Source organism: Notolepis coatsorum (assembly GCF_963971535.1).
Source record: "Notolepis coatsorum genome assembly, chromosome: 18".
NCBI classification, from domain to species: domain Eukaryota; kingdom Metazoa; phylum Chordata; class Actinopteri; order Aulopiformes; family Paralepididae; genus Notolepis; species Notolepis coatsorum.
The window spans coordinates 101669672-101683734 of record NC_140182.1 but is presented as its reverse complement, the minus strand read 5'-3'; the positions used below and the strand labels follow the sequence as shown (position 1 = coordinate 101683734).

Here is a 14063-nt window from a genome sequence, read left to right as displayed (position 1 = left end):
AGTGACTAGCAAACAGGGAACAGCAGTGCGACCCTCAAAATGTTGTCGAAAATGTTCTAATTAGTAGAACTACCCATTTCACTGACGAGGATGAGTCAAAGTGGAACGCCGTTTATGCAGAGGTTATTTAGCCCGCTAAATAACACAACTGACGTAACACTAGCAAACTCACAGTTGTGATGGTTGTAATAAGTTCTACTCACGATAGCTAGCTAGCACGGCATGTTCATCCTCAAGTCAGACCAGACCGATACTCCAAACGAGAGGTAAAGAATGCGTTTCCTGTAGTGCGTTCACGTTGTAACCAATAGATGCCACCGGTGACTAGAAAAACTTGGAAGCACAGGTGCTGAGCTGCATTCATCTTCAGGTTCCCAGCTTTCAGATGATGTATAATAATAATAATAATAATAATAATAATAATAATAATAATAATAATAATAATTCATTACATTTATATAGTGCTTTATATACTTCTATGTGGTATGTTGTGTCTATGTGGGTCTCAGAGAGTTAACCCCAGAGCTAACTAGGCTCTATGCTCTGCCACATTATACTGTGGCTTGTGCCTGGCTCACTGTAGCAGCCAGAACCTAGTCTTGGGCCAGCAATTGCAGTGAAAATGGACTTCATGTCCTACAGTGAGAGCTAAACCTGAGTTTGACGTGACTTTTTAAGGCTGTAAAGGGTTTGTAGGATAAGAAGGCTTCTTTAAGTGGTGCTGACCTGTGAACCACTGTGCATTCTGTTTGGCTGCACATGTTGTACAGGCCTTGACCAGACCGGGCCAAGCTGAAGTCAGGGAGCAGATTTCTCCCCAGGGGACGAAGTTGGCCCTCTGCTCTGACCTTACCCAGCTATGGCCATTGTTAAGAGGATTAGCTTGTTAGCCAGACACCAAACCATGGAAGAGCATAGGTGAATGGGGGGGAACAGTGGGTTGTGTGTGTGTGTGTGTGTGTGTGTGTGTGTGTGTGTGTGTGTGTGTGTGTGTGTGTGTGTGTGTGTGTGTGTGTGTGTGTGTGTGTGTGTGTGTGTGTGTGTGTGTGTGTGTGTGTGTGTGTGTGTGTGTGTGTGTGTGTGTGTGTGTGTGTGTGTGTGTGTGTGTGTGTGTGTGTGTGTGTGTGTGTGCTGGGGTCCATTCAGAGCTTATCGTTGCAGGGATATACAGTATGGAGGGCTTATGTGTCAGCATTTCTGTGTTTTATTCTCATAAGCTTAACCAGTACACACACACACACTCACAAAAGCACCCAACCCATTGTTCACATTAATGTGTTGTGTGTGAGACAGTGCATCTGTTTTGTTTCCCTGTGAAGAGCGTCTAAAGCTACAAACAAGGCAATTTTCTCGCTCCCACTAAAAGCCATATTTTACCAGGGTGTCAAACCGTGGAGAAATCCCTCTCATTACAACACAATACAAGTCGTACAAACTAATGTAATCTCAGGGAAATCACCAAGTAGTCCAGGATGGAGGGCTCCACACACACACACACACACACACACACACACACACACACACACACACACACACACACACACACACACACACACACACACACACACACACTTAATTACATATTCTGCATACATTATTCAATTGACAAATTAGGGGAAAGGGGAGATTTAGTGTTTAATTACTATTCATTTGCATGCATGTTGTTATGCAATGTTCTCTCTCTCTCGCTCTCTCTCTCTCTCTCTCGCTCTCTCACAACGACACAAGCATGTGAACAGCAGCCGCGTTCAGTCCATGTATAGTCGTATCAAGGTAGTTCTAAAACGATAGAGGCTGTCTGTCCAGACATTATGTGACATATAAAATAGAGAGATGCTAGTAAACATTATGGAATAATGTGTCTGCCGTTTCTGGCATCGCTCTGGATTGACCCGCCTCGGAAATTGGCCCAACAATACCACCCACAGAAGCATGTGACATTTACATGTAAATGGTAAATGGACTGCATTATATAACAGCTTTTATCCAAAGAGCTTTACAATTTATGCCTCACATTTTACTGTACCCATTCACTCAGACATTCACACACCGACGGCGGAGGCGACCATGCAAGGTGCCAACCTGCTCATTATGTGTCTTGCTCAAGGACACCTCGACACGCTGCCGGAATCGAACCGCGAACCGATTACCAGACGACCGCTCTACCTCCTGAGCCACTGTCTCCCCATACAGAGGTCCACCGTGCGACGTGTCCGAGGGAATGTTTTGCCAGAGATTGTGCCTGATGGTGACGGTACAGCTGTGCTTTTGATGGCCATACGGCAACACGGGGACATTAGCCTGACTGATGTCAGTGTGCTGTGGGTATGAAGTGATATCCATCGTGTTTGTGGAGGTGTCTTGTCTGGAGATTACCACTTAGGGCCCCCGTCCACAAGAGTATGGATATTTTGCTAAACGTAAATTTGTCTCTACGTTTGGGACTTTCATTCACACCTAAATGGCATTTTCGGTAAAAAAAAAACGAGATTTTTTTAAAGTGGATATTTTTTTTAATATCCCTCAACGTGTAGCCATGTTAAACGTATCGTCTAGAGCAGGGGTCGGCAACCCGCGTGCGGCGCTTCAGCCCCTCGCACTCACACACTGTACATGTACCTTGTCGCAGAGACCCATCTCATCCTGTGTCTGTGATTCATGGTGTTTCTTTGCAGAGCTCATTTCTTTTAGCCTATTGCACCAGGGTTGAGGTTTGTACCATCATTTGGCCGGTCACAAATGTTTTCCCACATGATTCCTATTAGGGGTGGGGGGGGAATTGATACAGCAATATATCAATATTTAGTGTACCGATATTACGGTATATCGATTCAGTGACGCCAAGTGTTGAATGCCGATGGGTTGTCTCTATCTATCTCAGGTCACTTACTCGAGATATAACCCTGTGGCCGCCCGATATCCCCCAGCGAGGTGCTAAACTCGCTAAGTTCTCGGGTCAATTACTATTTCTATCACGCTTACTTCATAGTCACTAGTTAGTTATATCCAGTTGATATGAAATATAAGCATAGAAGAGTTGTTAACCTCTTCTTTGTTTGTAATAAACCGAATGTATGTCTGGGAGAACTCTTTTGCCTATAATAATAATAATATTATTATCATTATCATCATTATTATCATCATTTTACGAAAGGCCGGTAATGCTAATCATTTGTAAGCCTGATGATATTACTACTCTTTTAATAAGTATTATTACTGCTAATAGTGTAATATTAGCGTACTAACACTAACAATCATTTGCAAGCCCCATAGCCCCTTATCAGTTCGACAGGTCCATCAATCCGTGGCCACCGATCGTCCGGCCCTGCAGTGGCGAGACTCTCAGTTTCCCACAAACCCAATGGAGCCCATCGAACACAGTGGCTACCGGCACTTGCAAACAACAAACAGTGAAACTAAGCATTACTACTGTCAATAGTATACATATATATTATATCCTTTATAGAACTTTAGCTGAAAAGCAGTAACCAGCAATTGATTCAATCTTGTCATAGGGACGCCACTCTGAAAAATAGACCGATTCTGTTCCATACAATGCTCAACAGTATCTGACGCTATAAGAATGGTGTCTGAAGTCTAAAAATGAAAATCTGAATCGACGAGACTGGAGCAGTCACTTATATACCGGTCCGGCATCATATCAAGACCTCTTACTTATTGGTCTAAATACAGTGATGTCATTTCTACCATCCAATCAACGCATAACACATAACACACTCAGTAAGGATGAACTCCTCCCTTTCTAGTCGTTACATTTACTGGAGAAGTAACAGATTACTTATGGCTGTGGAAAGCCCCTAGAATTCCATCTGCCTCTACACGGGTCCTGGCTTTCAATTGGAATAGCCTGTACGCCTATATATATATATATACAGATATATATACAGATATATATATATACATGTACAATACAGACATATACCATACACATACATGTGTAAAACATTATACATAGGTTCTCTCTCTGCCTCAGGACTGCAAAGGATTAACCGTGCACATTCCCTTCTCGCAGGCCTTCAAGGTCGTGGAGGGAAGCGCACATTCCTCACCCACTCTTCATTATCAAAAGTTTTTTTTAATTTCCATTCTTTAGTGTATATTCCATTAACTGTAGTATAGTTATAGTGTATATATTTATACAGGTTATATAAGAATACAAAAAGATATCCGTCATATCAGAGGCCTACTCGTCCTGTTATCAAGCTTATAATACATACTTATATTTAATCCTTTATAATGCTTAATATATTACATCATACAAGGGACACAAGTCAGAGAGAGAGAACAGGATGTCAAAATACAAAAAGGGTCACTTCGTGGCACTTCAACACCAAGTATCGATGTTTAGTTGTTAGCTGTAGTTGAAAGACATATTGTGATATTTATTGTGAAGAATAATTTCCAGCTATAGAGTGATATGGCTGTTAGTTGAAAGACATTATTGTGATATTTATAGTGAAGAATACTCTTCAGCTATAGAGTGATATGGCTGTAGTTGAAAGACATATTGTGATATTTATTGTGAAGAATACTCTTCAGCTATAGAGTGATGTGGCTGTAGTTGAAAGACATATTGCCCAGAATTAAGCAGAAACATTCATGATATCTTAATTAATTAATTCAACCTTTATTTAATTATTGGGAACACATTGAGGATGGGCCTTCATCTTCAATGATGACAAGATTACATTGATCATTAAAACTATATAAAATAAAAAATAAATAAATAAAATAACATTATGATAATTAATAATGATTATAAAGATTATGAAGTGGAAATAACTGTTGTGGAATAATACAATGAAAGGCCAATACCATTGTGGAAGAATGAGAATGAATGGTATCACCAGCCTGTTATCTATGTATGTGTGTATTTATTCATTTATTTTTTGTTAAGTAGTTTCTTAGTGGTTTTCTAGGCTGTACGTGCAAAGGCCAGGTTTGCACTGCCCTCTTGTGTGCTGAGTTGGGCTGTGGGTGGCAGTGTACATGCTATTTCTGTCACTCGTGTGTTTCCATTGATCCATAGTATCAGTGTATCTGTGCTCTCATTGGTCGCAGTTGTGGCTTTGGTCTTTGTCTGGCTGGCATTTTTGTCTTTGTATCTCTATTGGCTGGTGTCTCCCGCTGACACTTCCTGTATTGGCCAACGCTTCTGTGCTCTGTTTCCCTATTGGACGGCATGATAGCACTCCTGTGTCTACTGTCCGATGCTTAAAGGGCCACTTTGCAGATTTTTCTGTTGTGAGGACTAATCGCACATAAGACTTACCAATGTGTTCTGTGTCTCAGGGGCTGCAGTGGTCAAGCAAACCTCTAATGAACTGCATACTATTTCTTCTTTCTTTGACTTAGGTTAGTGTTATATCTGATAGAGTTGGGTTAGTGTTATATCTGATAGAGTTGGGTTAGTGTTATATCTGATAGAGTTGGGTTAGTGTTATATCTGATAGAGTTGGGTTGGTGTTATATCTGATAGAGTTGTGTTAGTGTTATATCTGATAGAGTTGGGTTAGTGTTATATCTGATAGAGTTGTGTTAGTGTTATATCTGATAGAGTTGGGTTAGTGTTATATCTGATAGAGTTGGGTTAGTGTTATATCTGATAGAGTTGGGTTAGTGTTATATCTGATAGAGTTGGGTTAGTGTTATATCCGATAGAGTTGGGTTAGTGTTATATCTGATAGAGTTGGGTTAGTGTTATATCTGATAGAGTTGGGTTAGTGTTATATCCGATAGAGTTGGGTTAGTGTTATATCTGATAGAGTTGGGTTAGTGTTATATCTGATAGAGTTGGGTTAGTGTTATATCTGATAGAGTTGGGTTAGTGTTATATCTGATGGAGTTGGGTTAGTGTTATATCCGATAGAGTTGGGTTAGTGTTATATCTGATAGAGTTGGGTTAGTGTTATATCTGATAGAGTTGGGTTAGTGTTATATCTGATAGAGTTGGGTTAGTGTTATATCTGATAGAGTTGGGTTAGTGTTATATCTGATAGAGTTGGGTTAGTGTTATATCTGATAGAGTTGGGTTAGTGTTATATCTGATAGAGTTGGGTTAGTGTTATATCTGATAGAGTTGTGTTAGTGTTATATCTGATAGAGTTGGGTTAGTGTTATATCTGATAGAGTTAATGTTATATCTGATAGAGTTGGGTTAGTGTTATATCTGATAGAGTTGGGTTAGTGTTATATCTGATAGAGTTGGGTTAGTGTTATATCTGATAGAGTTGGGTTAGTGTTATATCTGATAGAGTTGGGTTAGTGTTATATCTGATAGAGTTGGGTTAGTGTTATATCTGATAGAGTTGGGTTGGTGTTATATCTGATAGAGTTAGTGTTATATCTGATATAGTTGGGTTAGTGTTATATCTGATAGAGTTGGGTTAGTGTTATATCTGATAGAGTTGTGTTAGTGTTATATCTGATAGAGTTGGGTTAGTGTTATATCTGATAGAGTTGGGTTAGTGTTATATCTGATAGAGTTGGGTTAGTGTTATATCTGATAGAGTTGGGTTAGTGTTATATCTGATAGAGTTGGGTTAGTGTTATATCTGATAGAGTTGGGTTAGTGTTATATCTGATAGAGTTGGGTTAGTGTTATATCTGATAGAGTTGCGTTAGTGTTATATCTGATAGAGTTGGGTTAGTGTTATATCTGATAGAGTTGGGTTAGTGTTATATCTGATAGAGTTGGGTTAGTGTTATATCTGATAGAGTTGAGTTAGTGTTATATCTGATAGAGTTGGGTTAGTGTTATATCTGATAGAGTTGGGTTAGTGTTATATCCGATAGAGTTGGGTTAGTGTTATATCTGATAGAGTTGGGTTAGTGTTATATCTGATAGAGTTGGGTTAGTGTTATGTCTGATAGAGTTGGGTTAGTGTTATATCTGATAGAGTTGGGTTAGTGTTATATCTGATAGAGTTGGGTTAGTGTTATATCTGATAGAGTTGGGTTAGTGTTATATCCGATAGAGTTGGGTTAGTGTTATATCTGATAGAGTTGGGTTAGTGTTATATCTGATAGAGTTAGTGTTATATCTGATAGAGTTGGGTTAGTGTTATATCTGATAGAGTTGGGTTAGTGTTATATCCGATAGAGTTGGGTTAGTGTTATATCTGATTATCACCTCTCCTCCTCACAACAGAACGATAGGATTAATGTGCCTATTTAACAACACCTAACAGTTGTGATATTTATTGTGAAGAACATCTACTGTATCTACTATCTATCTATCTATCTATCTATCTATCTATCTATCTATCTATCTATCTATCTATCTATCTATCTATCTATCTATCTATCTATCTATCTATCTATCTATCTATCTATCTATCTATCTACCAATCACCCATTTGTCTCACTTCTGACCCACCTTCTCTCTCTCTCTCTCCCCCATAGGCCACCCACACGGGCATGCGTTCGTACATTTACAAGCAGAGCTCTGTGATTGGCTGCCCGCAGGCGGAACACGGGGGCATGCGGACGTACTACTTCAGCGCTGACACCCAGGAGGATATGAACGGCTGGGTGAGGACCATGAACCAGGCAGCATTGATGCAGAATCACACAGACACACTCATCAGGTATCGTAATGGATACACACACACACACACACACACATGCACGCACGCACGCACACACACACACACACACACACACACACACACACACACACACACACACACACACACACACACACACACACACACACACACACTCACACACAAGCACACATACACACACACACACACACTCACACACAAGCACACATACACACAACACATTTTAATGTGGATTCTAAACCAAACCAAACTGCCAAGCTACCTGTTACAGCAGAGATATAACTAAATCACACTGACAAGCTACCTGTTACAGCAGAGATATAACTAAATCACACTGACAAGCTACCTGTTACAGCAGAGATATAACTAAATCACACTGACAAGCAGGGGGCGAAATTAAAGCCCGCCGCCCGCCAGGGGCGCTCAGTTTTTACCTTTGGCGCTTGCCACTGAGAGCCCTGCCCGCCGTGTGGCGTGTGGACGTGTAGTTCATAACGATACTCTTATTTTGAAAATCTGTGCGGGTCTCATTTCCGGCCCAAGCGCAGCTAGAGTCATAATATCGATGGCTCCGGCAGTTAGCAGCATTCGGTTCGTATGATATTCTTATTTTGAAAAAAAACGTGGCAACGAGTCATATCCGCCCAGCCCTGCAGCGGGATACTATTGGCTTCTGCTCGTATCAACACAGAGCGGCCCGCAGCTCTAGTGCCACTGCTAACGTTAAGCTCTCAGAATGGTAGCAGCTCGCCTGCAGCATCTAGTGCTAACGTTAAGCTATCAGAATGGTAGCAGCTCGCCTGCAGCATCTAGTGCTAATGTTTTTTTTTTTGATCAAATTTTTTTTATTATTAATTACATGAAACAGGACAACACAATAACCACAGTAACAAAAAACATAACTTTCACAGGAGAATAACAAACAATAATAATACAGAATAATAAATTATAAAGACAAAAAGAAAAAGAAACAGCGTCCAACCTATCAAATATAGATGGCTACTTCAATAACACAAAGGGTCTTCAAAACATGGCAACCTTTCCCCACCTTTACAAAGTGGAGTGACTTAAAAGATTGTTTATGAGAGTGTTGCCGCAGATTTACTGTAGATAGCCTAGGTCCCTTACACATGTTCAAGACTGCCAAACTTGCAGAAGGTAAAGTGTAAGAAGAAAGAAATTCTTCCTCCAAGTTGGTTGACAGGTCAATCAGTCTGTCAATATTAGTCTCTTGGGGAGATGGCATGTGAGTTGACATATAGCGCAGAATAGCTAAATACCAACCCCCCCTAAAATCCCCCCAGTCAAAGTTAAGAAGGACAAGACAAAAACCAAGACAGACAAGACATTTCCTCCTCCCCCTCCCCAGAGACCGCCGGACCCCCCCGATCAAGCGCCCCAACCCCGCTCAGCCGCACACTGCGGTCTTTACCTTCTCAGCTGCTGCGAACCACAGGTCAATTCCAGCCTGCCCTACCCCGATCACCCGGGCCGTGGATATCTCAAGATAAATCACATCCAATAGAGTTAGGGACCAGTTAATCATTGTAAGCTTCTCAGGCTCCTTCCATCTCATTGCTATTAGCTTCTTCGCTGCTGTGACGCCCGCTAGGACAACCCTTTTCAGTTGTACGGACGCGGGTAGTGTCGTTATATCGTTCAGGAGTAGCGTAACAGCTGTGAATGGGATAGTTAAGCCACACAGATCTGAAAGTTTGTCCGTTATTGACCTCCAGAAGCGGGCCACTGGTGGGCAATCCCAATACATATGCATATAAGTGCCAGTGGCCTTTTGAGAGCACAAAGTGCACCGAGAGTCGGTTATCAGTCCCATAGCAAATAGCTTCCTAGGTGTAAGATAGGTCCTATGAATATAATTAAAATTAATTTGCTGGTGATTGGGGTTGCGGGAAGATAATGCCACATTTGCCCAAACATCATCCCAGTCAAACTCGGGGTCCAACTCCGGTATATCCACACGCCAGATTGTATCCAATGATAAATTTTTATACGTGGATTGAATTAAGAGCGTATAAAAGTCGGAGACAAACCCTCTGGATGTCGTCCTGTCCACTATGAGCCTGAGGAAGGGGTGTGGGTGCAAGGCTTGAGCCCACGGTACGCCATGCGCCCTCAGTGCTGACCTTAGTTGAAGGTAAAGAAAGAAGGATTCGCCGGGTAGATCATAAAATTCTCTTAAGTCCTGAAACGCACGGAGGCCGTTCTTATCATAAATATCCTCCAGAGTATGCACTCCCCTCCTTTGCCATTGAGGAATATTAACCGGCTTGTGTCCAACAAGTAATTGCTGGTTATTAAAAATTGGAGAGTCCAGGTGCCAAGGGCATTTAACCCCACACGACCTCTGTACATTACGCCACGTTTGGATCACGTGAGTTATGATCGGTCCATACCTCAGCCGGCATTTCGCAATAGAGACAGTGGAGTACACTACATCCTGTAATCTTAGCGGAGACACCGCCGCCGCTTCTAAGGAGCGCCACGATACAGCCTCTACAGGGTCTAGCCAGCACATCAAAGGTCTCAGTGAAAAGGACCAGAAATACAGTTTAAAATCAGGGATTGCGAGGCCCCCATCTTGTTTCCTACGTTGAGTAGTAGCCCTTTTGATTCTCGGGCGTTTGTTATTCCAGACAAACTTAGATACCATCGATTGTACCTTGCGCCAGTGGTCTATTGGAGGGGGCAGGGGGAGCATTGAGCTAATAAAATTTATCCTAGGCAGGATGTTCATTTTGATTATGGAAGCCCGGGCTTGTAAGGAGTTAGGAAGGGACGACCACCTGTCTAGATCCTGGCGTATTTTATCATAAGTACCCGTGAAGTTGTACTTAGTAGTTTGGTTCAGCGTGGGGAATATCTCTATGCCCAGGTATTTGAAATGTTCTACTATGGGGATATCAGCTGGTAGTCGTACCGCCTTGGCCAGTTCATTAAGAGGTAGGCAGGCTGATTTGTTCCAGTTAATCTTAAAACCTGACAATTTACCAAAGTCGTCGATTATCCTCAATAATTTTGTGGCCGACCGGGAGGGGTCGTCCATGAAAATCAGCAGGTCATCCGCATAGAGAGCAATTTTGTGTGGAGTATTGTTGACCATTATGGGGACGATGTCCTCCGATTGCCTAATAAATTGGGCCAAAGGTTCGAGGGAAAGCGCGAACAGTCCCGGGCTCAGAGGGCAACCCTGTCTAGAAGATCTGGAGACTGGAAAGAGTGTGGAACAGTTTTTGCCTGTCAGTATCATCGCAGACGGCGAGGCATACAGGACTTTAATCATATGAATAAAACTCTTTCCAAGACCCATGACCTCAAGTACCTTCCACAGATATGACCACTCAAGTCTGTCAAACGCCTTCATGGCATCCAAAGACAGAACTGTGGATGGAGTTGTATTGTCTTTACTGTTATCGATTACATGCAACAGCCTCCTAAGATTATCTGCAGCCAGACGCCCCGGGATAAAACCAGTTTGATCGCAGTGTACCAATACAGACATAAATCTCTGCAGGCGACGGGCCAGCACCTTGGCAAACACCTTTAAATCGGCCCCGAGAAGACTCAAGGGTCTATAGCTACCACAATCATTGGGATCTTTGTCCTTTTTGAGAAGTAAAGAAATCAACGCCATATTGACATCTCTTGAGAACTCCCCTTGTTCGATAGCGTAATTGATCATATCGAGCATCAATGGACCCAGTTGGTCCCAGAAAGCTAAATACACTTCGGGTGGAATACCATCCCAGCCTGGCGCCTTACCCCTCTGCATTTCAACAATAGTCTCCCTCAATTCTACGAGAGTAATCGGTCTCCCCAGTTCCTTGGCCTCTTCCTCAGAAATGTGGGGTATCTCAAGCCCGCCAATGAACGATTCAAATCTAGAGTCATCCAGATTACCCTCTGAGCTATATAACTGTGAGTAAAACTCTTTAAAAGTGTCATTGATCTTTTTCGAATCAGTAGTGACTGCACCCTGGCTCGTCCTAATCGAGGGGATATCTGAGAAATGATCATTTGATCGTATTTTCATTGCCAATAGATGGCTAGGTCTGGAGCCGTGAAAATAGTAATTTTGTCTTGTCCTGTGTATCAAAAACTCAGACTGTTGTTTAAGTATGGAGTTTATTTCTTTTTTGACTATCTTACGTTGTGTGTTTAGTCGTTCATTATAGTCAGTTTGCAAGGATGCGTATAGGTCCGCATATAATGATTCCAGTCCTTCTAGCTTTTTTGACCGGGATTTTCGCAAATTGGAGGCAAATAGTGTGACATGACCCCTGATGAATCCTTTCAATGCGTTCCACAGGACCCTAGGGTCTTCTACTGTGCCAACGTTGATCTGCAAAAATTCAGCTAGTTTACTCCTGAACTCAGAACAGAAGTCATCGTTCTTTAGCAAGGTCGAATTAAAACGCCATCTGGGAGCTCTTGCGGAGAGCCTGCCAAAGGTTGCCGTAAGGAAAATCCCCTTGTGGTCTGAGAGAGCCAAGGGAACCAATGAGACATCGAAACTATCAAACATATTAGGGGACGCGAATGCATAGTCAATTCGAGAGAAGCTTTTGTGTCTGGCTGACAGGTGAGAGTAATCTCTGAGGGTGGGGTTGCATAAGCGCCAGAGGTCTGAGAGCCCCGTGTCTTTGGCCCACATCCTGAGGGCCTTAGAGGCCCGTTTCTGGTCGCTCGTTTCAGAGGGCCCAGACCTATCCATCTCCGCATCCCAGCACGCATTAAAATCGCCACCCACAATGAGAGCGTATCCATTAAGTTCCAACATATTCTTCGTGATTGTATTATAGAACGCTGAATCAAATGTGTTAGGAGCATACAATGCTATTATAGCCATCTTCCTATGCAAGAATTCAACTTTTGCTATAGTAATCCTTCCCTCCGTGTCCGACCATACATCCAAGATTTTGATATCAAGGTTACGTCTTGTAACTATGACTACTCCTTTCGTCTTATCATCGGCTGAGGATGCGGAGATAACGTGATATTGCCGATTTGCCAGTCTTGACACGTCACCTACCATTAAATGCGTCTCACTAAGGAGAGCAAGGTCAATATTTCTCCTCTTCAATAGCCAAAGGACACTGGCACGCTTGTGTGGGGCGTTAAGCCCTCCTGCGTTCCAAATTAAAATATTCAATTTAGCCATGGTCGAGCTTGTATAAGTGCGTAGAGAACATACCCGTGCAGCCAGGCTGAGTACAGAGGTGCCGATCCCGGCGGGCCCGGACGGTCAATCCCAGGAGTTCAGAGGAGGAACACTTACACATATATAAGACAACAGTACATAGAACACATAAAAATACCACCCCAGCTACAACCCCCCCTCCTTCTACTCTAAACCCTAACCCACCCGTCCTACTATAAGTTCCTCTATACCCACTCTCCAATCCCCACCCTATGCCCCACCCACTGAGGATGGTCATCTTCCTATCACTTCCCACTAGAGACATGGATCAATAAGACGCTTCCCACTCCCACCCCCCTCTAGATAAACCCCTGAGTAAACCCCCACTAGTCCAATAAACACAAATAATAATAAAATAAAATTCAATAAAGATATCGGTCGAAAACCACCTGAGCCCTGGCCCCAACATGAGAAAACCATAATGGTAAAAATAGCCATTATTAAATAATAACTCCGCATCAACCTGCAGCCCTCTATTTCGGAATCTGCGCTTCAACATCACATTGTTATAGCCCAAAAAGGTATAGGAAAATTCAATACAAAATTAAATTAAAGCATCCCAGCCGATAGTCTAAGGCAGGTTCGGGTCACAGGTTAATTGTGCAAAATTGTGTGAACAGTGTCAATTAAACAATGACAAAAAAAAGGAGGAAGGGAAAAAAAAAGGTTATGGTCAAAGTGCACCCCTTTAGCCGTCCCTCTGATCAGGCACAACGGCTGAAATGACCCAACCTATGTAAGATTAGAATTAAACACAATCATTCATTAATCAATCCGGGGATGGTAATAGGCAACACCTGACACCACCTGTCATCATACATTGTTTCAATAAAGATATCGGTCGGAGCAGTTAGTCCAAGGTAGGATCGAATCACATTTAAATTGCTCATTCAAATGCCATTAAAACATATAGGAAAATTCAATACAAAATTAAATTAAAGCATCCCAGCCGATAGTCCAAGGCAGGTTCGGGTCACAGGTTAATTGCTCATTCAATTGCCCTTAAAACAGCGACACTAATTATTATATAATTACTCAGCATCAACCTGTAACCATCTACCCTGGAGTCTGCATATTAATGTATCAACGTTATAGCATAAGTGCCTCACGGAAAATTCAAAACAAAATTAAGGCGAGTCAGTAGTTAGTCCAAGGTAGAACCGGATCACATTTAAATTGCTCATTCAAATGCCATTAAAACATATAGGAAAATTCAATACAAAATTAAATTAAAGCATCCCAGCCGATAGTCCAAG

At 42.2% G+C, this 14063-nt stretch overlaps 1 protein-coding gene across 1 annotated transcript in view; it reads left to right on the top strand.

The window, feature by feature from the left end:
* The window catches only part of LOC311245466 (pleckstrin homology domain-containing family A member 7-like), a gene marked incomplete at its 5' end in the record, with an annotated part of 157694 nt that overhangs the window by 71477 nt on the left and 72154 nt on the right, over positions 1 to 14063 (top strand). Inside the window, one exon of the mRNA XM_084335309.1 lies at positions 7426 to 7610. Within this exon, the coding sequence (XP_084191435.1) occupies positions 7426 to 7610 (185 nt within the window). The remainder of the gene's footprint in view (positions 1 to 7425; positions 7611 to 14063) is intronic.